We start from the raw sequence: 26,811 nt of genomic DNA on the forward strand, positions 1-26,811 counted from the left end.
GGCTGTCTTCTGTGTTTTAAGAGTGTAGGAAAAACTTTTTCTTTGTTTAATCTGATTTTTTTCTCCAGAGTGACATATATAATAATTTTTAGTCTGAGGAGCCCATTTGAAAGGCTGCATTGTTTTTTTTCCCCCTTCCTAGAACCAATCTCTCAAGATTCTGTTACTTCCCAAGAGGAAAACCCTGAAGAAGATAAAACAGTTTCTGTTCTTCCAAATACTGAGTCCCAGGTAAGCTTCCTTTCACTGGTTTTCATTCTTTTTTTTTTTTTAAACCATAAATTTTCATTCCTAAGTTAATTTTTAAATTGAGGTCTAGTTGACACCCAGCATTGTGTTAGTTTCAGGTATATAATGTAATGGTTTGATATTTGTGTATATTGTGAAATGACAACCACAGTAAGTCTACTTAATATTATCTTACCATATATGGCTACAGACCTTTCATTTTTAAGTACATGCTCACTGAGCTCCTCCTGGGTGTTATAAACACACTAGACTAATTAAGACCATCTCCTTTTCCTCTCAGTCTTCACATTCTTAGGGCTCATTCTTCAAATGCTATTTTACTTCAGTTATCAGAATTGGTCACAAGTCTGACTCTAATAAGCTCAAAATTATTTACTAAAATCCAGAAATTATTCTTCATAAGATTGGTCAGGTGGAAATAGAATTATATTTCCTGAACATGACAAAAAAAAAAAAACAACATCTGGATAGTGTTGCAAAATAAAAAGCAGTCCTCACAATACTATTAAAAAGATGAGGTGGTCTCATCTTACTGTATTAATGAATATTTTCTGAAATTTTAGCCAGTCCAGTGTGATAAGAAACACGTGAGGTAAGTATAGATATGAAAGAAGATGTATATTATTTACAGATAATGTAGTCTTTTTGGAAAACCTCAGAGAATCAACTGAACATGTACTGAAATTCATTTAGTGGCTGAGAAAAGCAGCTGATTACAAATCAGTGTTTTCTATATACCAAGAATTTTCAGGAAAAAAAATTCTTATTCGCAGTGGTAAATAATAGTGCTCTCGTAGCCTGGTAATAGCTCTGAGTGGACAGGTATCAGGGACATATCTCCCTGATGTAGATCTACTTCCTTGTCTCTGGAACCTGAGAATGTTACTTTACCTGGAGGGGAGGTCTTTGCAGATGTGATAAAATGAGGATTTGAAATGAGGACATTATTCTGGATTGTATGGGTGTGCTCTCAGTGGCATTACAGTGTACTTAGAGTTTGAACACAGGAACAGGAGAAAGCGATGTGAAGATCGGAATGATAAGGCTGCAAACCAAGGAACACCATGGAATGCTGGCAACTAAGGAACCTGGAAGAAGCAAGGAATGGATTCTCCCTCAGAGGGACCAGTTCCACCAACATCTGGATTTCAGACTTCTGGTCTCCAGAATTTAGGGAAATAAATTTCTGTTTTCTTAAGCCACCAGAGTTATGGTAATTTGTTACAGCAGCCACAGGAAAGCTACTCCAAGTGCTAATAGCCACTCTGCTGTATCGCCTCTCAAAATGTCTTGCTATAGAGGATGCTATGAAAAGTGTATTGTAATGATTAATTGTGCTTGTTTATAATTTAGAGTAATTGTAAGTGTATGTTATTGAACACAGATCCTTGTTTGATTGTGATAGAAAGTAATTGCTACTTAGAATTGAGAGGGTAACAGGCAGGAAGGCCAGGGGTCTCCAAATGGAGGAAATAGGGTGCAAGGGTCAGACTTTTTCTCTCTCTTAAGCGGCAGGAGGAAACAAACTAGCAATATTTTTTTCCTTCTCTATACAAATTTAAAAGGAGGTTTCTCTTAAAATACTGTGTTGCCATAATGACACCTGGTTTCACCTGAAGTTAACTATTTTCAAACCTTGAGTTAACCAATGCATTTTTCTTATGGAAATGTTTGACTTAAGCGATGTCAATGTACTATGCATTTACCCCAGACTCTGTCTTCAAGTCGGTTCTGCCTAATGGCTCAGAACCTACTTGACAAACCAGTATGTTATACTCAGATATTGTTCCCCTGATCTATGTAAACGAAACTATTTGTATGGTGATCTACCCTTCTGCAAGATTCAAGTCAATCATTTTATGGCCCGAGATGAATCATCTGGTGCCAAGATTATCTCAAAATGCATCTTATGGATAAGGGGCCTGGTGCCATTCTGAGTTTTAAGACATTCCTTTCTTTCATTAACAGACTGCTAGCATTGGAGAAGGAAATGGCAACCCACTCCAGTGTTCTTGCCTGGAGAATCCCAGGGACAGAGGAGCCTGGTCGGAGGCCGTCTATGGGGTTGCATAGAGTCGGACACAACTGAAGCGACTTAGCAGCAGCAGCAGCAGTGACTATATAACATCCAGCTGAAGACTAGCAGGGGGTACTCTTTCTGCCCCCTTCTGATGCCTATGTCAGAAGCTTTCTCTGTCTCCTTTATACTTTAATAAAACTTTATTACAGAAAAGCTCTGAGCAATCAAGCCTTGTCTCTGGCCCCAGATTGAATTCTTCTCCAGAGGCCAAGAATCCCGGCATCTTTTCGTTCAGCAACAACTTTTCAGAATCAACTGGAAATTATAATTTGGAATGTAGTCAGTGATGTTACTCTTCCATGTTTAATTTAAAGCTTATAGAACTTACATTGATTCAGCAGATTTTGGGATTGGGAAATGTAATTTGTGTTCTTCATTTAATATATTCTGTTAATCCTAGAAATCAGCATGTTAGGGCAAATTTGATCAATGTTAGTCATTCCAGAGAATCCTTGTATAGCATTTCACACCAAGGACTGAATGGAAAAGGAGGGGATTGTATCATAATCTTGTTCTATTTCACTTGTTATGGTTGTATAATATCTACCTTGTAGTTTGCTTGCAAATTCTTAAGACTTGAAAACCATCACATCTATTACTTTTCTGAATTCTTAGGATCTGTTTGGGAGTAACACAATGCACACAGGCTGTCTTTGGTGTTCTAGGAATCCATGACACTCAAAGATGTGGCTGTCACCTTTTCCAGAGGAGAGTGGAGGAAACTGGAGCCTTCACAGAAGGAGATATATAAGGAAGTGCTGCTGGAGAACTATAGGAACCTAGAACTTCTGGGTAAAGACATCTTCTCTTCATGATTTAGTGTCTAAACTGAGTATCTTTTTGTCCATAACATTGGAAGATAAGTGCTATTAAAGGTTTTGGCTGAATTTACAGGAATCATATGCCTAAACCTTAAAATGGGTCCTAAAAATGTACTTTTATATAGAGTTTTCTTTAAAAAAAGTATCTTTGCTCCATTGAACTGAAACTGTTGAGCATCATTTTGCTGTCATCAAGGCCATACCTTTCCCAATTTTCTCCTCAAATTCCAATACTGAAGTTTACTTTTGACAACTTCTTCTCTTCCCTGAAGAACTAAAGGCTATGAATGTTGGAATGTCTTTGTTCTAGACAAAAAGACATTTTCTATTTTCTCTGAACAGGCTTTCCAGTTTCCAAGTTAGATTTGGTTTCCCAGCTGAAGTGGGCTGGACTACCACGGCTGCTGCAAAAAGAAGTCTCCAAAGGCTGTAGACCAGGTGAGTTGGTGAAAAGTAGAGAAGGACATTGAAACAGTTGCCAACCAAGTCATTTGAAAGAGGTTGTGAAATGTTGGGTGGGCTAGGTGCTAACATAGATGATGAAAATTTCTGCCTTGCCTTCCTAGAATATTCATTTTGATAGGAGAGACACTCAGTTTGGGTCCTCTGAGAAGGATGCCAAGATTGGCCCCATCAGAGACTTACTGGGGGGAAATAATTCCAGGCATTGGAGGAGGCTGGGGTTGCTATGAAGGTGCTACAGGTCTGATACCTGTGACAGGAGAGGGAAGGAAGGAAGGCTGAGTAGGAAAAGTCTTAGATTGAAGTGCAGGTTGAGAAGATTTTAGTAAAGCCAAAAATGAACCTCCCTGCCAAAGTCATCTAGCAGAGTCTTATGCCTCGCAGAAATGGGCCCAAGTGTAATTGCCATTCTTGTCATTGACTGGGAGCACCTCTATTGAAGTGGCCTTGGTGTGATGCTGTGTTGGAGTCAATGAGCATCAACAGGGGCTGTCAAGAAAGTGCCCCAGAGGAGATTTGAAGGGCAAGTTTCCATGGATGCTATAGATACAGAAATCAGGACAAAATGTGTTATTAATGGGATGTACAGTATAATGATGGCATGTACAAGGAGCAATGGGAAAATATAGGAGCAAGGGCATAATTAACAATTGAATCTTGAAGAATAAGTAGGAATTCATCCAGTGGACAGCATGTTTAGTATAATTCAGTTTTGTTAAAAGAAGAAGAAAACGTACATATATATGTATGTCTAAATGTACAGATATGGGTTTTTACTGTTAATATTTGGAGAGCATTCATGTTAATACTTGGAGAAGGCAATGGCACCCCACTCCAGTACTCTTGCCTGGAAAATCCCATGGACAGAGGAGCCTGGTGGGCTGCAGTCCATGGGGTCGCTAAGAGTTGGACACAACTGAGTGACTTCACTTTCACTTTTCACTATCATACATTGGAGAAGGAAATGGCAACCCACTCCAGTATTCTTGCCTGGAGAATCCCAGGGACGGGGGAGTCTGGTGGACTGCCGTCTATGGGGTCGCTCAGAGTTGGACACGACTGAAGCGACTTAGCAGCAGCAGCAGCATGTTCATACTGGTTATCTTTGAGGAATTACACTTTTTCTTTATTCTTCTCTTTCTTAAACTTTAATAATAAATCTTAACTAGATTTTTAAAAATTATAATAAATGATTATTTATACATCAGTTGGGCTTCCCTAGTGGCTCAGACAGTAAAGAATCTACACCTACAGTGCAGGGGACCCAGGTATGATCCCAGCGTCAGGAGGATCCCCTCGAGGAGGGAATCTACCCACTCCAGCATTTTTGCCTGGAGAATTCCATGGACAAAGAAGCTTGGTGGGCCACAGTCCGTGGGGTCTCAAAGAGCAGGACACAAATGAGTGACTAACGCTTACACTTTCACTATGTATCAATACTTTAGTTTAAGAAAAAACAATAATTTGCTTTGCTTTTTGTTGTTCAGTTGCTCATTCCTGTCCGATTCTGCTACCCCGCGGACTGCAGCATGCCAAACTTCCCTGTCCTTCACCATCTCCTGGAGCTTGCTCAGACTCATCTTTTGTGTCAGTGATGTCATCCAACCATCTCATCCTCTGTCCTCCCCTTTTCCTCTTGCCTTTAATCTTCCCCAGCATCAGGGTCTTTTCCAATGAGTTGGCTCTGTGCATCAGGTGGCCAAAGTATTGGAGCTTCAGCATCAGTCCTTCCAATGAATATTTAGGGTTTATTTCCTTTTGGATTGATTGGTTTTATCTCCTTGCAGTCCAAGGGACTCTCAAGAGCCTTCTTCAACACTTTTCTCTAGTCCATCTTCCTTTTTTTTTTTATTTGCCATGAGCTTTAATTTTGGATCTAACTGGCACCCCTTCTTCAGTTACAATGAAAGTGAAAGTTGCTCAGTCATGTCCAACTCTCCGAGGCCATGGACTGTATATCCATGGAATTCTCCAGGCCAGAATACTGGAGTGGATAACCTTTCTCTTCTCCAGGGTGTCTTTCCAGCCCAGGGATGGAACCCAGGTCTCCCACATTGCAGGTGGATTCTTTTATCAGCTGAGCCACAGGGAGACCCAAGAATACTGGAGTGTGTAGCCTATCCTTTCTCCAGCAGATCTTCCCGACCCAGGAATAGAACTGGGGTCTCCTGCACTGCAGGCAGATTCTTTACCAACTCAGCTATCAGAGAAGCCCCCCTTCTTCAGTTAAATTGCCAGTAAAGAAGGTCAGGAAAACAGCTTTAGAATTTGGGTTGGGAGAGACATATGCATGGAGAAACTGGGATAGTGGAGGGAGGTTCAGGGCTGAACCCCTCAGGAGTAACTGCCTGGCCCTCACAGGAAGATGATGAAGACTTAGATGTCATCCCTAGAAGCCATCTTGTTGTTGGGGAGATGCCAACCACAGTCCCGGGTGCGGGGGGTGCCCTGGGCCTCCAGGACCAGACCTTGGGCCAGAGCCGTGTACCTGCTGGGCTCATTGGGCTCATAGACTGACAGTACCCTCTCCACAATTAGCCCTTCGTTTAAGTCAACCTCTTGGCTGTTTACAGTGTGATTACATGAATAAAGGAAAGCAGTTGTCTTCTTATGTTTAAGTAACATCTGGGAGAGTAGTTTTGAAAATGGAATCTAAAACTGTTCTGAGAAAAATTTAGCAGCATTGGTATAAATACATGCCTCTCCCCCCAAGCTGCTTATGTAAAAGAAGTATCATTTAGATGTGTAATTTATTTCAGTTCAGTTCAGTCGCTCAGTTGTGTCTCTTTGCAACCCCATGAACCACAGCTTGCCAGGCCTCCCTGTCCATCACCAACTCCCAGAGTTTACTCAAACTAATGTCCACTGAGTCGGTGATGCCATCCAACCATCTCATCCTCTGTTGTCCCCTTCTCCTCCTGCTCTCAATCTTTTCTCAGCATTAGCTCTCATCTTTTCCAGTGAGTCAGCCCTTCGCATCAGGTGGCCAAAGTATTGGAGTTCCAGCTTCAGCATCAGTCCTTCCAGTGAACACTCAGGACTGATTTCCTTTAGGATGGATTGGTTGGATCTCCTTGCATTCCAAGGGACTCTCAAGAGTCTTCTCCAACACCACAGTTCAAAAGCATCAGTTCTTTGGCACTCAGCTTTCTTTATAGTCCAACTCTCACATCCATACATGACTACTGGAAAAACCACAGCCTTGACTAGATAGACTTTTGTTGACAAAGTAATGTCTTTGCTTTTTAATATGCTGTCTAGGTTGGTCATAACTTTCTCTTCTAAGGAGTAAGTGTCTTTTAATTTCGTGGCTGCAGTCACCGTCTGCAGTGATTTTGGAGCCCCCCAAAATAAAAGTCAACCACTGTTTCCACTGTTTCCCCATCTATTTGCCATGATGTGATGGGACCGGATGAAAAGTCATTTATAACTTACTGGAGGAAAAGTTTTTGACAGACAAAGCCATAATCAATAGCCATGATTTATAAAAAGGTCATGCAGATCAGTAAGGAACCCTGAGTCTGTTAGAAAAATAAGCAAAGAACTTCAACAGATAGCTGACCAGAGTAACTGACAGAAAGTTTAAATAGCTATGAACATGAAAAAAATGTTCCAAGTCACTTGTTAGCAATGTAAATTACATTTAAAGAATAACACTATTTATTATGAATAAATTTGCAAAGGTTTAGAGAAAAAGCATTTGACCAGAGATGAGTAATCAAGTACTTTTAATCATATATTGTCTGGTGATATAACTTTTCTACCCTTTGGTTCAGTCACTTTTATGACTCACTTCTGAGGAAATATTAATCATTTGATAAACATTCCATACAGAAATAATTAGTAACATTGATATGATGGATTATTATATAACTCATAAAAATTGTCTTTATGAAGAATTAACCAATGAGATGGGAAAGAATTATGAAAAAAGTAACTACATATTATATATGTACATTTTCTATCCTAAAATATGTAGAAAATTTCTAGAAAAAAATCAGAATTTTTAATAATGGCTAACTTCCAGGTTATAGGATTTTGTATTTTATCTTCTTTTATTTTTTTTGAAAAGCACTCGCTAGCACTTGATGAACCTCCATCCATGTAGCGTCGAGCTACCAGGACAACACCCTTAGTCTTCTCCTCAGCTCTTCTGCTAAAGAATTTGGCCTTTAGTGTGATAGGCTGCTTTGGGAGCTTTCTCTTCCCAGAACTCAATATAGTAGCCCCAGTGTACCACATCATGTGAAGAGCAACTCCAATTTTTTTGGCAGCATTTACCATATCAACTCACTCACTGAGGTCCATAGTTTATCCAGGCTGACATTTGGGCAAAAGCTCTGGTTCCTTGCTAAGTGGTAATGCCTCATACCAACTTGCCCAAAATTAGTGTAGTGTAACATTTGTCCTTTAGTTGTGTCTGAGTCTTTGCTACCCCCGTGGACTGTAGCCCACCAGGCTTCTCTGTCCGTGGAATTCTCCAGTCAAGAATACTGAAGTGGGTAGCCATTTCCTTCTCCAGGTGGTCTTCCCAACCCAGGGATCAAACCTGGGTCTCCCACATTGCAGGCAGAGTCTTTACTGTCTGAGCCACCAGGAAAGCCCAATGTTACCTGGGTGGTATTTGTCAAAATTGGTCCTGTGGTGACGCATGCCACCAGTGTTACCCTGATCTCCAGGAGGTTTCCAGTGTCTGCTGTGCCTGTGGCTCATGTGGCCCTTAAGTTTCCAGATCTTCCTTAGTCTGGATGGTGTGTCAGCAACTGACACCATAGAGGGAAGGCCCCCATGAAGTCTTCAGAACTGCCCAGCATTTTGTATTTTATAGTTGACTGGTTAAAAGTCAATCTTACGAAAGTGAAACTGTAAGCTCATGATTAAGAGCCAAGATGAAAGAAAAAATAAAAAAGAGCCAAGATGAATGATAAATAAAAGAATTAATAAAGGAATTTAAGGTTCAGACCTTATTTTCTTGGGCTCCAAAACCATTGCAGATGGTGACTGCAGCCATGAAATTAAAAGATGCTTGCTCCTTGAAAGAAAAGCTATGACAGCATATTAAAAAGCAGAGACATGACATTACTGACAAAGGTCTGTATAGTCAAAGCTTTGGTTTGTCCAGTAGTCATATATGGATGTGAGAGTTGGGCCATAAAGCTGAGCACTGAAGAATTGATGCTTTTGAACTGTGGTGTTGGAGAAGACTCTTGAGAGTCCCTTGGACTGCAAGGAGATCAAACCAGTCAATCCTAAAGGAAATCAACTCTGAATATTCATTGGAAGGACTGATGTTGAAGCTGAAGCTCCAATACTTTGGCCACCTGATGCGAAGAACTGACTCATTTGAAAAGGTGCTAATTCTGGGAAAGATTGAAGACAGGAGGAGAAGGGGACAACAGAGGATGAACTGGTTAGATGGCATCACCAACTCCGTGGACATGAGTTGGAGCAAGCTTTGGGAGTTGGTGATGGACAGGGAAGCCTTTTGTGCTGCAGTCCAGGGGTCACAAACAGTCAGATTAAACTGAGCAACTGAACTGAACTGAAGATTCAGAGAGGAGCACACACCTTGAGAATATGGTGTTAGAGACTCTGGGACTTGAACCCTAGGCCTTACCAGATTTTTATATTCGTGATAGTGAAGGTGCACCAGGGTCGAATTCTAGGCAGTCTGAAGCATTAAGACTGAGAAAACAGGACTGAAAATGCAGTCCTGTCATGGACAATAAATAGATGCCTGGTTAGAGTATCTGCAAGGTTGGTAGGGGGCTGGTGGCTCAGTGGTAAAGAATCCGTCTGCCAGTTCAGGAGATGCAGGTTTGGTTCCTGGATTGAGAAGATTCCCTGGAGAAGGAAATGGAAACCCACTTCGTTATTCTTGCCTGGAAAATCCCATGGACAGAGGAGCACAGTCCATGGGGTGCAAAAGAGTTAGACACAACTTAGGAACTAAACAACAAGGTTGGTAGGGCCAGATGGGTGGTAACCTTTGAAAGTCTAACATAGGTGGTGTTGCATGTTTGTGATGTGATTAACATTGTCTATAAACTTAGTGGTATTAGGCTGCTTTGAGGAGAGGCAGTGTGGTATATGGATCAAAAGAGTGGGCTTTGATGTCAGACTGGGTGGCTCTAGCACTTACATGTGACCTTGGATAGGCTAATTATATTCACTCTGTGTGATTAGTTGTCATATCTATAAACCAGGGATGATGACAGGTCCTCCTTCATAGGGTTATTGTGAAAATTAAGTGACATTCAAGTAAATTGCTTGGTATGGGACCTGGCCTTTTGTAATCATTCAATAAACACTTGCACTGTCATATTTCTATTTGGAAAGAGAATAAATTGATGTAAGGAGAGTAAGTTTGAACCTATCACAGAAATTTGAAACAAGGGTGAGAACTTGTATTTCTAACTATAAAGCACAAACCTATCATCTTCCTCAGTATTTTTCCTAAACTCAGTTCCCCCAGTTTCCCCATGTCCCTTTTCCCTTCCCTGCTTTATGAGACTCTGAAAATTTTCCAGGCCCGGTTTCTTAAAGTTTCTGTTGTCTCTGTTCCTAGTCCCAAATGCAGCAGCTTTCTTCATTGCATATAGGAAATACTCTGTTATTTCTTTCAGAGTGTGAACTTGGTGGTGGATTGAAAGAATCTGGCGGAAGTCAAGATGTTCTTATGGAAGAATCGACTTTAGATAAAATAATAGAAAGGTATCTAATGAGTGGCGATTGTGACTCTATGGGAGAATCCTGGAAACGTTATGGCAGATTCGAGGATGGTTGTAGCAATAGGGAACATTCACAAGGACAAATCACACAGAAGAAAACTCATGGGAGAGGCAGTAAGGGTGAGGAGTTTGACCCAGAAAGGAGTCCCTTTGGAAGTAGCTTCAAACCACCTTCAGATCTAATTAAACATCTGAGAGTCTATTTAAGGAAGAAATCTCGGAGGTACAATGAAGGCAAGAAACCCTTTAGTTTTCATTCAGACCTTGTTCCAAACCGCAAAGAACACAGTGGTGAAAAGCCAAGGAAAGGTAACGAAGGCAGGAAGGTCTTAAGTCACTCTTCCTCTTGGACTGAACATCAGAAACATCAGAAAAGCCGTGGGGGGGAGAAGTCTCAGAAATGTAGTAACTGTGGAGTAGCCTTTACTCGAAGCTCATCCCTCAGTAAGAAAAATTCCTCTACATGTGAAAAATGTTGGAAAGGTTTAGGTCAAGGTGCATCCATAGATAAAGACGAGGGAACTGAGACTGGAGAAGGAACACATAAATGCAGCAAATGTGGAAAAGCCTTTGGCTATAGTGCCTCACTGACCAAGCATAGGAGAATTCACACTGGGGAGAAACCCTACCTGTGCAATGACTGTGGGAAAGCCTTCAGTGACAGCTCATCTCTCACGCCACACCACCGAACTCACAGTGGAGAGAAGCCCTTCAAGTGTGATGACTGTGGGAAATCTTTCACCCTAAGCGCCCACCTCATTAAACATCAGAGAGTTCACACTGGTGAAAAACCCTATAAATGTAAAGACTGTGGGAGGCCCTTCAGTGACAGTTCATCTCTTATTCAGCATCAGCGAATTCACACTGGAGAAAAACCCTACACATGTAACAACTGTGGAAAATCCTTCAGTCACAGCTCATCCCTTTCCAAACATCAGAGAATTCATACCGGAGAGAAACCCTATAAATGTGGTGAGTGTGGGAAAGCCTTCAGACAGAATTCTTGCCTTACCCGACATCAGAGGATTCACACTGGAGAAAAACCATATTTGTGTAATGATTGTGGGATGACTTTTAGCCATTTTACATCTGTAATTTATCATCAGAGACTTCATTCAGGAGAAAAACCCTACAAGTGTACCCAGTGTGAGAAAGCCTTCCCTACCCATTCACTCCTCAGCCGTCATCAGAGAATTCATACGGGTGTCAAGCCTTATAAATGTAAGGACTGTGGAAAATCCTTCAGTCAGAGTTCATCTCTCAACGAACATCATCGGATTCATACTGGAGAGAAACCCTATGAATGTAACTACTGTGGGGCAACCTTTAGCCGGAGCTCAATCCTTGTAGAACACCTGAAAATTCATACTGGAAGGAGGGAGTATGAATGCAATGAGTGCGAGAAGACATTCAAAAGTAATTCTGGCCTAATCAGGCATCGGGGATTTCACTCTTCAGAATAATTCTTGGAAATATAGTAAGGTGCAGGGTGTGGGTTTACACAGTTCTCCCTCATTAAAAACAAGGTGTAAACTACCACTGCATTGATTAGTAGGAAATTTAGTCACAGTGGTCCCTTATTAAAAACCTGGGGTGTATACTGCCACAGCATTGATTAGTAGCTGCAGCTTTGGTGGGTTGGCAGCTAGGAAAAGTATTGTTTTGTCATTTACCCTTCTTTGCAAGGATGTCAACTTTTGGTAGGGAGTGATGAAGGGTTGGTAAAGTCTGTGGAAAGAAGAGAAACTAGCATGTGAAATAATCCTAAAAGGCCAAATGTGAATATAAAAATCAGGGGAGGGGTGCAGGGGACCCACCTTACTAACCTGTTTTTTTCAGACTTCTTTCTCTCCTAGCTTCCCCTTCTACTGCCATGCAGTGTTACAGAAGGAGGACCTGACTGCAGTCAGGTAACTTGAGTTCTGTCCCAGTTTGCCAACTAACTCACTGTATAACCTTGGACAAATCATTTGACCTTTCTGAATTTTCGTTTCTTTACTGGTAAAATGAAGGAGTGGGACTAATGATTTCTGTGGTTTCTTTCACTCTCTCCCTCCCTCTCTCCCTTCTTTTTCTACCTCTGATAACCTCTGAAGCTGTGGTAATAAGTTAAAACATTTTTTTTAAGTTAAAACATTTTTGATTCATTGGCATTTCAAGTTTCTCTAGTGTAATAGAAAATAACTCATTTAAACTACTGAACTTCTGGTATAGTGAGAATGCAGTATGCTTTTAAAATATTTGATGCTGGAACTGCTCCAAAGCTATGCATAGAATCAAGTCAGTAGAGGTCAAACAAGTTTGCCATCAGGGAATGTCTTAATTGGACAAAGCACCCCAACCCCTGTGTTTGCTCTGGATGTTGGCCATGGGGACTGGGAAATTAAATGGCATATTCCAGGCTGTCTCAGCCATGAGAGTGTAACTGTCCTAGGAAAACAGACAAAGGACTGGTTGGGGGGGGGTGTTGGGAAACGGGTACTGAAAACAGCTATTTTGGACGGATTGTCTTTTGCAAGATAGAATTCTATTTTTAAAAGTTTGTCTGTAGTAAGAACAGTTTCCTGTAATCAGTGTAAACATTCTGTGTGGCAAAGGTCACAAGCTGAGATTGGGCCTTTTGATGTGTCTTAGTTGGTCTGCGTGGTGTGTGTGTGCGTGCGTGTGTAAGTAGTTGTCACCATTTAAAAATTAGGAAATTTCATACCAAAAAGAAATTTGTCTTGAAAAGTTACAGGGCTGACAACAATGGGCCCATATTTCTGTGGGGCAGTCAATTGGTTTTGGGTATCAGCTGCCACCTTTAGAGGGGGAATCTGTTCTCCTTGCAAAGTTCTGTCATTCATGTAACATGACTTGCCCACTGTAAGAAGCTGATATTATGATCCCCTACCACCTGGAGAGTATCTACCCTAAAACCTAAAGAGATTTTGTAGTAAAATTCAGGAAAAGAATGTAGAAATGATACAGAATAAATTTTCAATCACGTTTTCCTTTATGAAATTAGACCTGAAAGGAGTAGATGTTAGTGGGTTCTTCCTTAAAAATGTCAGTGGTGGAATCTGAATAATAATCTTTAACTGTGAAAAAGGAACTGAAAATCCTGGGTCAGTTAGATTTGGGTCTCAAGTTGTAGGATTCTGAAGGAGCCCCAATGACCACGTGGTGCAGAGTTCCTAAAGTTGAAATTTGAGGCAGCTCTTGAGAACGAAACGGGTAAACTTTCAGCTTATGGAAGTGAAGACATGCTTAATGGTCATCTGAGATTCAGCAATATTTGCTGGGATTTAATGGGTTTAGTTTGCAGTGCTACCTCTGATAATGGTTTTGGTTTCTTCGTTGTCTCCTTCCCAGAGTAGCTCAACTACTGATGAGTGATAAATTGGTCTGTATAGTTATTTCTAAATGGATCAGCCAGAGACATTCTAGACATGGAAGGAATATGGCTTATCAGAGTTATTCACCCCAGTTGAAATTTTTCTGTGAAAAGATGAAAATCCTGATTTGTTTTCTGGAAAGATGCAATCTGTAGAGAGAATTAAATATGTAAAAATCTTGAGAAGAGGCTTGTTCCAGGATGTTTACTTGTTACTTTCCCCAGCATCCGTAAGAGGATGCTTTATAGCTGTACCAGTTGGGAGTCTGGAACATAAACCTGTATTTTGGGTTTTTTTTTATAGTTTTATTGAGATATAAATTGCATATTGTAGAAGTCATTCAAGTGTATAATTCAGTGAGTTTTAACAAATTCAGTGAACTGTACAGTTGGCAGCACAGTCTGTCTTTAGAACATTTTAGCACCTTCATAAGATCCCTCACACCCATTTGCAGTAATCCCATTCCCACCCTGATCCCAGGTAACCACTAATCAGTCTACTCTCTGTCTCTGTAGAGTTGCCTTTTCTGAACATTTTATATACACGTAATCATATGTGGTCTTTTTTAGTTGTTCATTAACTTGTGTCTAATGTTATTTTCTATTTTCATCCATGTTATTTTCTAAATTCATGTGTGTTGTAGCATTTTAATCCTTTTTATTGTCAAATAATAGCTGGTTGGATGGATGTGCCATATTTTGTACGTTCACCAGTTGAAGGACATGTGGGTTGTTTCCCATCTGGGGCTGTGAAAAATAATGCTGCTTTGAACATTAGCATGCAGGTCTTTGTGTGGACATAATGTTTTCACTTTTCTTAGATGCCTGAGTTGCTGGATTATATGGTAAATTTTTGTTTTAACCATTTTAAGAAGTTGCCAAGTTGTTTTCCAAAGTGACTGCATTATTTTATATTCTGGACTTCAGTGTGTGAGGGTTCCTGATGAGGTTATATCCTCACCAACCCTTGTTAATTGTTCATCTTTTTAAAAATTTTTATTACAGCTAATACAGTGATTGAAGTGGTATCTCTTTGGGGCTAATGGTACTGAGGATCTTTTCATATGTTCTTTAGCTGTTCATGTACCTTCTTTGGTGAAATATGTTGCCCACTTAAAAAATTAAGTTATTATTAACTTACAGATCTTTTTATTCTACAATAAGTCCTTTATCTAGTATGAGCTTTCTAAATACCATGTACTAGCCACAGAAGGCAACCTCAAATCCTCCTGTACAGCTTTTATCAAAAGCTTGGTTTCAGTAATTGTTTATATAAGGTTGCCTAAGGATATTCAATCTGGCCTATTATCTAAATACTTAAATTCATTTTGGAGTTATATCAAACAGTCAAAAGGTTTTAAACGTCTTTTGATTCCTTATAGAATTTTTTTTATTAACCTGTGTCATGCTCTTTATCTGTTACCCATTTTATTTTAAAATGAAGAACTTATATTTAAAAATGTTTCCTCTTTATGAGTTTCTAGTGAAGAAATTTCTTTGTAGTCTCAGGACAAGACAAGGCTTCTCTTGTCAATGAATTCACTTTTATTTACTTTATTTTAGAATTTTTTTGTAATGTGGTAAATATATATAACATAAAATTGACCGTTTTAACTCTTCTGAGATGTATAATTTAGTGGCATTAAGTATGTTCATGTTCTTTCCCACCATACATCTCTAGAACTTTTCCATCGTCCCTAACTGAAATTCACTTGTTAACCAGTAACTCCTCATTCTCCCCTCCCCCAAGCCCTTGGTAACTACCATTCTACTTTCTGTCTATGAATTTGACTATTCTAAACACTTCGTATAAAAGCAATCATTCAATACTGTCCTTTTGTGTCTGACTTGTTTCACTTAGCATCTTTCTAAGGTTCATGTTATAGCATGTGTCAGAATTTCATTTTCTTTTCATTATTTTAATGCTAAATAGTATTCTTTTGTAAATATACCACATTATTTGCTTATGCATTCATCTTTCAGTGGTCATTTAGGTTGTTGCCATCTTTTGGCTGTTAATTAATAACACTGCTATGAACAGTGGTTTGCAAATATTGTTTGAGTCCCTGCATTTAATTCTTTGAGATATATACCTAGAAGTGGAATCACTGGATGGTTCATCCATGTCTTAGTGTATGACAGGATTTCCTTCTTTTTTTAAGGATGAGTAATTTTCCATTGTATGTGTATGCCACATTCTGTTTATCCATTCATCCATCAGTACACATTTAAGTTGCTTCTACCTCTTTGACTATTGTGAATAATGCTGCAATGAACCTGGGTGTGCAGATATATCTATTTCCAGCCTTCTCTTTATATACTCAGAAGCAAGATTGCTAAATCATGATAGTTCTGTTTTTAATTATTTAAGGAACTTTCCTGCTGTTTTCTATTGCAGTTGCACCCATTTCAGACTCTTACCAACAGTGCTTAAAGGGTTCCTCTTTCTCCACATCCTTGCAACACTTACCATTTTCTGTATTTTTGATAGTGGCCATCCTAATGGTTGTGAGATGGTATCTTGGAGTTTAGATTTGCATTTCTCTGATGATTGGTGATGTTGAACATCTTTTTATATGCCTGTTAGACATTTGTATGTCTTCTTTAGAGAAATGTCTGTTCAAGTCATTTGCCCATTTTTTAAATGAAAAATTTCATTTCCTGTTCCACTCTTTTTCATTGTTTTTATTGTTTTCTTTGCTATGCTGAAGTTTTTTAGGTTTGATGTAGTCCATTTGCCTGTTTTTGCTTTAATTTTGCTTGTGCTTTTGGTGTCATATCCGAGAAATCATTGCTAGACCCAGTGTCATGAAATTTTCCCCCTGTATTTTCTTTTAGGACTTTTATAGCTTCAGATCTTATGTTTAGATCTTTAATCCATTTTGAGTTAATGTTTGTGTGTGGTATAAGCTAAGGGTCCATCTTCATCCTTTTGTCTTGAGGTATTCGGTTTTCCAAGCACCATTTGTTTCCACGTTGTGTAGTCTTTGTACTCCTGTTGAAAATCATTTGGTCATAAGTACTAGTGCATTTCTGGGCTCTGTATTCCATTGGTCTATACGTCTTTATGCCAGTACCATACTGTTTTAGTTACTGGAGCTTTGTCATACACTTGGCAATCAGGACATGTGAAAAAAACGCTAGCATTTTTCTTCTTTCTTAAAATTATTTTGGCTATTTGGGGGTTAAGATTCCATATGAATTTGTGGGTGGTTTCCCTTGTTTCTGTAAAAAAATCACTTGGAATAGTGTAAATATTTTAACACATTAAGTCTTCAGGCCCATAAATTTGAGATGTATTTCCATTTATTTGTGTCAACTGATTTTTCAGCAGTGTTTTGTAGTTTCCAGTATTCAAGTCTTTTACTTACTTGGTTAAGTTCATTCCGTAGTATTTTTTTATTTTTAATGATAGTGTAAATGGAATTGCTTTCTTAATTTCCTTTCTGGATTTTTCAGTTACTGTATAGAAATGCAGCTTATTTTTTAATTTTGGTTTTATATTCTATCACTTTTGCTGTATTTGCTTATTAGTTCTAACAATTTTGTGTGTGTGTGTTGGTGTGTCTATGTGATGTTTAGAGTTTTCCACATATGGGATCATGTCGTCTGTGAAAAGAGATATTATTTCTTTCTTCCTAAGTTGGATGGTTTTTATTTCTTTATTTTGCTTGATTGCTGTGGCTAGGACCCAAGTACTGTGTTGAGTAGAAGTGGCTAAAGGAGGTATCCTTGTCTTATTACTAATGTTAGAGGAACAGGTTTCTATTTTTTACCATTGAGTATGATGCTAGTTGTGTTCTTTTCCTTAATGAAATTTATTATGTTGAGATAATCTCCTTGTATTCCCTAGTTGAGTAAATTTTCTCTCATTTTTTGATAGATTTGCTAGATACAAAATCCTCAACGAACTGTGGGTTTTTTTTTTTTTTTTCTTTATGCACTTTAACTAAATCAACCCACCCACTTCTGGTCTCCAAGGTCTCTGAGAAGAAATCAGATAGTTTCATTGAGGTTCCTTTTTATAAAATAAGTTTTTCTTCTTGCTTCTTTCAGGATTCTTTGTCTTTGGGTTTTGACAATTTGATTATAATTTGTCTAGATTTTTGTATTTTTGTGTTTATAAGCATACCTTGGAGATAATTGTGGGTTCACTTCCAGACTGCTATAATAAAGCAAATATTGCCTAAATTGGTTCACAGGAATTTTTAGTTTGCCAGTGCATATAAAGTTACGTTTACACTCTACTGTAGCCTATTATTAACAATTATGTGATACCATTATGTCTAAAAAAACAATTGTGCATGCTCAGTTTAAAAAACACTTTGTTGCTAAAAAATATACATCTGAGCCTTTAGCAAATCATAATCTTTTTGCTGGTGGAGGGTCTTGCTTTGTTTTTAGGTGCTGACTGATCAGGGTAGTGGTTGTTGGGTTGGGATGGCTGTGGCAATTTCTTAAAATAAGACAGCACTGAAGTTTGCTGCATCACTTGACTTTCCTTTTCATGAACAGTTTCTTGGTAGCACTCAGTCTCAGTGCTGTTTGATAACATTTTACACCACACTAGAGCTTTCAATGGCACCCCACTCCAGTACTCTTGCCTGGAAAGTCCCATGGATGGAGGAGCCTGGTGGGCTACAGTCCATGGGGTCGCTAAGAGTCAGACGCAACTGAGCGACTTCCCTTTCACTTTTCACTTTCATGCACTGGAGAAGGAAATGGCAACCCACTCCAGTGTTCTTGCCTGGAGAATCCCAGGGACGGGGGAGCCTGGTGGGCTGCCGTCTATGGGGTCACAGAGAGTCAGACACGACTGAAATGACTTAGCAGCAGCAGAGCTTTCAAAATTGGAGTCAATTCTTTCAAACCTTGCTGCTGCTTTATCAAGTAACTTTATATATAGATGATATTCTAAGTTCTTTGTTGTCCTTTCAACTGTCTTCACCAGGAGTAGATTCCATCTCAAGAAACCATTTTCTTTACTCATCCAGAAGAAGCAACTCTTCATCCATTAAAGTTTTAAAATTGCAGCAATACAGCCACATTTTGAGGATCCATCTCTACTTCTAGTTCTCTTCTGTTTCCACCACATCTGCAGTTCCTCCACTGAAGTCTTGAGCCCCTCATAGTCACCCATGAGGGTTGAAATCAACTTCTTCCACCTGTTGTTTGTGTTGGTATTTTGGCCTCGTCCCATGCATCACATGAGGGTTCCCTGCTGGCTCAGATGGTAAAGAATCTGCCTCCAGTGCAGGAGACCTGGGTTTGATCCCTGGGTCAGAAAGATCTCCAGAAGAAGGGAACGGCAACGCACTCCAGTATTCTTACCTGGAAAATTCCATGGACGGAGGATCCTGGACGGTGGGCTACAGTCCATGGGAATCACAAAGAGTCGAACACAACTGAATGACTAACAATTTCATTTTCATGCATAACAAATATTCTTAGTGGCATCTAGAATAGTGAATCCTTTCCAGAAGGTACCTGGATCCATCAGAAACACCCATCTCCCATCAAGTCATTTTCTGTTAATTCCTCTGGTGTGGTGTCTATTAGCTCTTAAATTTCCCCAAGATTTTATCTTGAAACCTACCACCCCTCACCTTTTTGCCATACCCCCAGTCTCTTTCATCATTTCCTTGGTTGGCTATGTCGTAAATTCTATGAGATCATGTACATCTGGACAGCAGTTTGCTCCAGCAGGAATTTATTGTTTTCGGTTTGATGGCTTTCATAGCTTTATCTTTAACAATGATGCTTTATCTTTAACAATGATGGCATCTTCAGTGGTGTAATCCTTCCAGACTGTCATGATGTCCTCTCTGTCTAGGTTCTCTTCCATATTGCCAACAATCCTTTCCATAGAGTACCATGTGGAATGAGCCTTAAAGGTCCATATGACACCCTGCTCGAAGGGCTGAATTAGAGATGTTGTTTTGAGGGCAGGTAGACCACTTTGACACCTTCGTTGTTGAACTCATGGGGATCTGGGTGGCCAGAGACATTGTCCAGTATTAAAAAGAATTTTAAATTGCAATCGTTTATTGACAGAGTTCTTCCTGACTTCAGGAATAAAGCACCAATGTAACCAGTCCAGAAAAAGCATTCTTGTCACGGCTGGTGTCTTTTTCCTTCAAGACTTAGTGTTAGCAGCTTCATAGTTAAGGGCAGACTGATCATAAGCTTGACTGCATTTACATAGATAGGAGAGTTAGCTTTCTTAAATCCTGGGGCTTGCTTTTTTTCCTTACCAAAGTGTCCTTTGTGGCTTTTTTGTTTTTTTCCAGAATAGGGCACTTACTCCTACATTAAAAAGCCTGTTTAGGCAGACACACTTTCTCGGTGATTTTTCTTAGTGGCATCTGGAAAGATCTGCTGCCTCTTGGTTGGCAGAAGCTGTTTCTCCTGTTATCTTGACGTTTTTTTTAGGCCAAACCACTTTCTAAAATTCTCAAACCATGCTTTGCTGGCTTTAAACTGTCAACCTTTAGATCCTTTACCTTGCTTTGCTCTAAGTTGTCACATAATGACTTTGCCTTTTCTTGAATCATATTAGAGTCTATAGCTGTGTCTTACTTAGAGCAAGCTTGCACCCACATAAAAGCAGCATTTAAAGAATAAAATGGTACATAGTTTTAATTAATTTTTTAAACTTTATTTAGGTTGTGCTTGGTCTTAGTTGTAGCACATGGGCTCTTTGTTATGATATGTGGAATCTTAGTTCCCTGACCAAGGATCAAATCCAGGCCCCCTGTATTGGGAGCATGAAGTCTTCACCACTGGAGCACCAGGGAAGTCCCTTTTTTAAAATTGAGTTTTTGTTGGAGTATAGTTGCTTTACACTGTTGTGTTAGTTTCTAAAAGGTACGTATTTTGCAAAAAGAACAAGGTTGAACTAGTATGGCTGTGGCTGGTAAAACAGATCCAAGAACACTCATTATAGGCTATGTTATAGCCTAACCCAATAGATAACATCCATAGGCTTCTAGATACAATTGGCAGTGGTATTTGGAATTCAAAAGAAATTGGTTACAGGTAAGACCAAAGGATCTTGGGCATCAGTCTATTTGTTTTTCCTATACATACACATCTATGATAAAGTTTAGGTACAACAAAATAATAAAAGTGGTTATTACACTGTAATAAAAATTTTGTGAATGTGGCTTCTCTCACAAAATGTCTTGTAATACTGTACTCATTCTTTTTATCATGATGATGATGTTCTGATCATGTGGCTCACAGGCTTGGGTTTTGTGGTGATGAGATTAGTTTCCGGGTTGTCTCTGGCCAATCATTCTGACTCAAGGTTCTTCCTGGGGGTGTGCGCATCACTCAGCCAAAATGAATTCCAGCACGAAGGATTCTGGGAGGTTGGGAAGACATTTGGACTGGTGTCTCCTGTCTCCTTTTGACTTTTACTGAATTTTTCTGCTTGGTGGTAGCTTGTTAGTATCTTGGTCTTTACCAGGACCTCCTGTTGTAAAACAACTCATCCAAATGGTTACTATGGTACCTGGCCAGGGTGGGTAGTTTTGATTAGTGGTTCCTCTAACAAAAATGATAAAATGCCTCCTATGTAATGTAGTATAATGAAGGACATAGGCAACATGACAAAGCATTTAGGCTGCTATTAACCTTTGGATGCTGTCAGAAGGGTCATCTGCCTTGGATATTCTTGGATCATTGAACTATGACAATGTTGTCATAGTTCAGGAGTGGATGTCAGGAGTAGAAGGTATTGATGGTTGGGTCCCCGGCAGGACACAGCAGGATGATATGAGATTTCATCACGCTATTGAGAATGGCATGCAATTTTAAAACTTATGAATTGCTTATTTCTGGAATTATACATTTAATTTTTGGGCTGTAGTTGACAGCTATTAAACTGCACAAAGCAAAACCATGGATAAGTGGCGCGAGTACTAAAGTGTAGGTAGCTCTGGAAATCAAGTTCTCCCCTTCCTCAGAATTTTTTAAATTGTTTTAGGGTATTTCCGTGCTAGGGATCAGTCTGTGGTGAAAGCCTCAACTTTTCTCAGGTCTTTTCTGAGCCCATCTTTTCCTGGGCAGAGGCAATGGCTTTCTAAATTCTCACATACAGGCTTTTTTTTTTTCCTTTTTGATGTTACTCAGTCGCTAAGTCATGTCCGATTCTTTGCGACCCCATGAACTGCAGCACACCAGGCTCCTCTCTCCTCCCTGAGTTTGCCCAGATTCATGCCCATTGTGTCAGTGATGCCATCCAACTGTCATCCTCTGCTGCCCCATTCTCTTTTTGCCCAGCATCAGGGTCTCTTCCAGTGGGTCAGCTCTTCACATTAGGTGGCCATAGTATTGGAGCTTCAGCATCAGTCCAAAAACCAGGTGTTCTGTTGTCCATTTAAATCCCCTGGGAATCATCTTAAGCCAGTGGCAGTGGGGTGGGGGTGGAAGAATGGCCATTCACCTGTGTATCTTTTCTTTATGATCAGAAGCGATCATCCACAGTCAGGACCTCAGACTCGTATTTGGAGAAAAAGGTCTTTATTGCCCATCTTGGTTCCAGCAAGTCCAGTGTTTGGGCTGGCTGATTGTGGGGTGGTAGCTGCTACTGAAAGGCTGGAATCCTCCGCTCTTAGTTTCGGTTTACCAGTTAAGGTTTCCTCTGGACATTGAAATCCTTAAAACAGAGTCCTGCATTCCAAACTAGCTCACTTTATGTACTTCTGTCAGTACAGTTGTTGTCTAGATAGAGATGGATTCCTGGCGCTTCTTACTGCTCCATCTTCCCTGACATCACTCCCTCCATGTCTTCAATTTTTATCCTGCTCTCTGAAAGTTGTTTGTCAACTTTTATCTTCCAACTCTACTACTAAATGTTTTGAGTGTTTTGTTTCTGTTGTTATTTTTATGTTTCCAAGTACATTTTTGACTCTGCTTTTTTATTTTTTAATCATACTCTATTTCATAGGTGAAATACTCGTTTCTCTGAGGATGCTAATATGGTATCTTTTAGTGTTACTCGGCTCCATGTATTATCTTTCCTCTGAGTTATTTTTATCTGTTTTTCTCTTTCACCTTGGAGGCTTTCCTCAAATCTCTAGTTATCTTTTGACTGTTCACATTTAAGAACAGGGCCCTAAAAAGCCACAGGGAAGGTGTTTCAGTTACTGCAGCACACTGTCCACTAATAGAATGTGAGCCACATAATAATATCAGATTTTTTTCAGGCAAGGCTTTCTTGGGGCCCCTGTTGTTGCAGGGAGGTTCGAGAACAAACAACAGGTTCCCTTGCTTGCTTGCGCCCCTGGAGAGGTGAGCTTCTTCCTTATATGGAGTGAGGGTAGGGGTGTCCAGGGGTCAGGCCAGAGGGGTGGGTTATGTGGTTTCCCAACCCCTTAGGCAGTGTTATGTGCAGAGGGCATGCACAGCATGCTGCTTTTGCTCTGGGCTCTTCAGAAGTGGCAGATGGCTCTTTTGATCTCTTTGTATCTTTTGTCCAAAATTTGCCCTAACTGCACATTTCAGATTTTGTAGTAGCCACTTTAAAAAGGTAAGAGAAGATAGGTGAATAATATATTTTGTTTCACCCAGTATGTCCATAATCTTAAAATTAACATATAATCAGTATAAAAAATTATTCGTGAGCTATTCTATATTATTTTTTGTGCTGTGTCCAAAACCCATTTGTTACAGTTGCAGCATATCTTAATTCATACTCTATCCATATTGATAAAACTTAGAGTTGAAAAGTAGATGCACATAGTTCTTCCAAATGTTCTGTGTTATTAGTCTAGATATAGCTAAAGTTTTTAAGTGTTAGAAAATTATTTTCCTTCGATATTTGCATCCACATTGACAAGATTTGTCATATTTTATTAGAAGAATTGATGTGGTTTTGAATAAAAGGGTATCAGTTTCAAAGCAGTATCTGTTTAAATCAACTCTTCTGTCAATTCTGTTATTAACATCACATTCAATTAAGTATTACATAACTGGAAACAAAATTAAATTTATCAGTATCAACCATTTTTCACATTTTTCTTAAATGTTTTGCAGCCAAATTATACAATGCTGTTGATTACTTTGAAACTCTGCAGGTTGACTCATATTAGAAAAGTGTGTAAAGTCATTATTTTTTGTTTATATTATGAAGTGTTTGAATTTTAACTAATTTTTCTCATCCAAGCCGGAGAAGGCAGTGGCATCCCACTCCAGTACTCTTGCCTGGAAAATCCCATGGATGGAGGAGCCTGGTAGGCTGCAGTCCATGGGGTCGCTGGGAGTCGGATACGACTGAGCAACTTCACTTTCACTTTTCACTGTCATGCATTGGAGAAGGAAATGGCAACCCACTCCAGTGTTCTTGCCTGGAGAATCCCAGGGATGGGGGAGCCTGGTGGCTGCCGTCTATGGGGTCACACAGAGTAGGACACAACTGAAGTGACAGCAGCAGCAGCAGCATATTCAATGTGATCCTGCCACTTTTTGTCTTTGATTATTGAATATTTTGCAAGCATTCCTTTTCATTCAAGAAAGATCTTAAATTGAAATTCCCAGAAGAGGAAATTTTTGTAAAATTCTTTTATAACTCAACCAAGGAACATTGGTAAAGAACACAAGATCATTAAAACATTATTTTCAACATTTTCATAAACTAGCAGTGATTACATCATTTCACATATGTACTGAAGAATTTTAACATCTATTCATGACTCCTGAAGTCTGCTTTGGAAAACTGAACAGATATTTGCAGTAGCTATCATATAGTGAAACAAAGCAGTGAGCGGAAATACCATTCTCTTGTTTTAGAGTTCCAATATCTTTGGACCTAACATAATTTCAGTCTTATCTTTATGAAAGAAACTAATTTTTCTGTCTCTTGCTGAAATTCTTCTTTGTCAGGTTTAAAATGTCAAAAAACATGTCATGAGTTTGAGTTTTTAGGCAATGAATTGACATTTTTTTGTAAATTTGGATGTTGAGACAGAATGTACTCAACGTTTTCATTTGACAGTGTCTTACATTACACACCTAAAGCTAAGTACTTGAATTTTTCTAATTTTGAGCCAAATGATCTTTGATATTATGAGAAGCTTCTTGTATTCTAGGAGCAAACTTAATTAAAGGGTTAGTTAAAAATTTCAATTTGTACGTGTCCTCATAATTTTCTAGTTAGATTACCATAACTAAAATGGTAATTCCTTCTATCTTCTCTCCATCTGAGATTTGTGTGTGTGTACACGCATGTGCACAAGTATTCAAATCATCTTATAGTTGGCCAAGTATAAACTCAAAATCCTGTTAAAAATTGTTTTATTGTTTTGATGGAAATGTAATTCTTGTTTCATAAGACTTCATGGATTCTTCTTTTACTATTAGGAAAATACTTATTACTAGAGCATTGCTAAAAAATGGCATAACTATTAGCTGCTGTCTTATGTAGTGTCTACTGTATTGAACACTTGTGTACAACAGCCTTCTCATTTTGCCGTGCCTGCAGTGAGTTGCAGTTGCTACTTATCATGGAATGTGTGCTGTAGCTTCTTGCACTCTGGTTTTCTTTGCTGTACTAGTTGTGGTACTAGCTTCTGTATTGCACTGAATTCTGCCTCAGTAATATGCCTTCGTTAAAATTAAATATTTTTCCATGTTTTTTAATCTAGGAAGTAATTTTATTATATTGCAACGAAAATAGTAAGTATCTCAACATATGACTATGGTTTACATATAGATGTCGCTGTAACTTGTGCTGTGTGTATAGGTGTGCTCTCACTTGTACTATCTACATAAAATATCCCAGTAAACACTTCTGTGATGTTACTTCAGTGCATAGAAAAAAATCGTCTGAACTGAGTCAAGTCTGTTGATAACTAGATTGGTGGAGTGTTTATCTGTGATAACTAGAAATTATGCACGTTCCTGTACAAACATTACAGTACAAGAGCAACATCCTACGCTGTGCAACAGTCGAAGTGAATTGTAGTTCTACCAAAACAATAAAGTTGTGTTTAATGGAAAAATACTCACTCTGCCTCAGTTTTTTAAACCTTGAAATATGGCACTGTGCATGTTTCCAGTACACAGTGGCTTTCAGCGGCTACCATACTGAATAGTACAGAGTTGGAGAACGCAGTGCTCGCCACACAGCCCAACGAATCAGAGTGCTGTAACTCAGTAAAAGTTTATTTTCCAGTCAGGCCTCAACAGTTTCTTTCCAACATTTGCTCGTTATGCCATCTGGAACATACAGCCTCCAAGGTCTCAGAGGTAAGGAAAGCAAGACCTGGAACATTATACAAAGTTTTCAAACACTGGCCTGAAAAGAGCTTAGAACCATGGGTCCCAGTTTGGTGCCAAGGTGTCCCCAGAGCACTGTAAGGAATGCATAAGAGCTGCCTGAAAGTAAAAGTGTTAGTCACTCAGTTGTGTCCAATTCTTTGCGACCCCATGTACTGTCACCCACCAAGCTCCTCTGTGGGATTTCCCATACAAGAATACTGGAATAGGTTGCCATTCCCTTCTCCAGGGGATCTTCCCAACCCAGGGATTGAACCTAGGTCTCCTGTACTGCAGGCAGATTCTTAACCATCTGAGCCACCAGGGAAGCCCAGGATATTTTAAATTTTAGGGAAATGTGTGTGTATACACATACACACATATGCTCGACATCAGGTTTCTGATCTAGTATCATCAGTCTGTCCTAACAATGAAAACATTGAGCATAAGAAAACAACCCTTTGAGATGCAGCAGAGACCTGAGGTCATGGGGTAAACTGCTGCCCCAAGTTGGGAGAGTCAGATACCGAGTCACAAACTACTGGGATCGAAGCCCTAAAGTAAAACCCTCCATGTGACACAGGGTGGGCTCAGGGACCTTCACCTGGAGGGGGCACATTTGCTGGAGGCTCTGTATAGACAAGTTTGAGAGGTAAAAACATGAGGGGGCACCCAGTCTTAGGAGTGACACCTCTCATATATATGTTTAATTTCTCCCATGTGGAAAGAGGACACAAAAAGGCAGAACTTTTTAAATTGTATTTGTAAATATTGAATAAATAATTTCAGTAGATTCAGAATTCAAAAAGTTCCAAAGGGCATATATTATAG

General features: G+C 39.4%; 1 protein-coding gene across 1 annotated transcript in view; it reads left to right on the top strand.

Annotated features, from left to right (window-relative positions):
- The window catches only part of ZNF483 (zinc finger protein 483), a 15,209-nt gene extending 2,789 nt beyond the window's left edge, over positions 1 to 12,420 (top strand). Inside the window, exons 3-6 of the mRNA XM_010843574.1 lie at positions 143 to 231; positions 2,995 to 3,121; positions 3,493 to 3,588; positions 10,239 to 12,420. Of these exons, the coding sequence (XP_010841876.1) occupies positions 143 to 231; positions 2,995 to 3,121; positions 3,493 to 3,588; positions 10,239 to 11,806 (1,880 nt within the window). The 3' untranslated portion in view covers positions 11,807 to 12,420. The remainder of the gene's footprint in view (positions 1 to 142; positions 232 to 2,994; positions 3,122 to 3,492; positions 3,589 to 10,238) is intronic.
- The last annotated feature ends 14,391 nt before the right edge of the window (positions 12,421 to 26,811 follow it).

This window comes from Bison bison, unplaced genomic scaffold (genome assembly GCF_000754665.1).
Source record: "Bison bison bison isolate TAMUID 2011002044 unplaced genomic scaffold, Bison_UMD1.0 scf7180017864183, whole genome shotgun sequence".
NCBI lineage: Eukaryota > Metazoa > Chordata > Mammalia > Artiodactyla > Bovidae > Bison > Bison bison.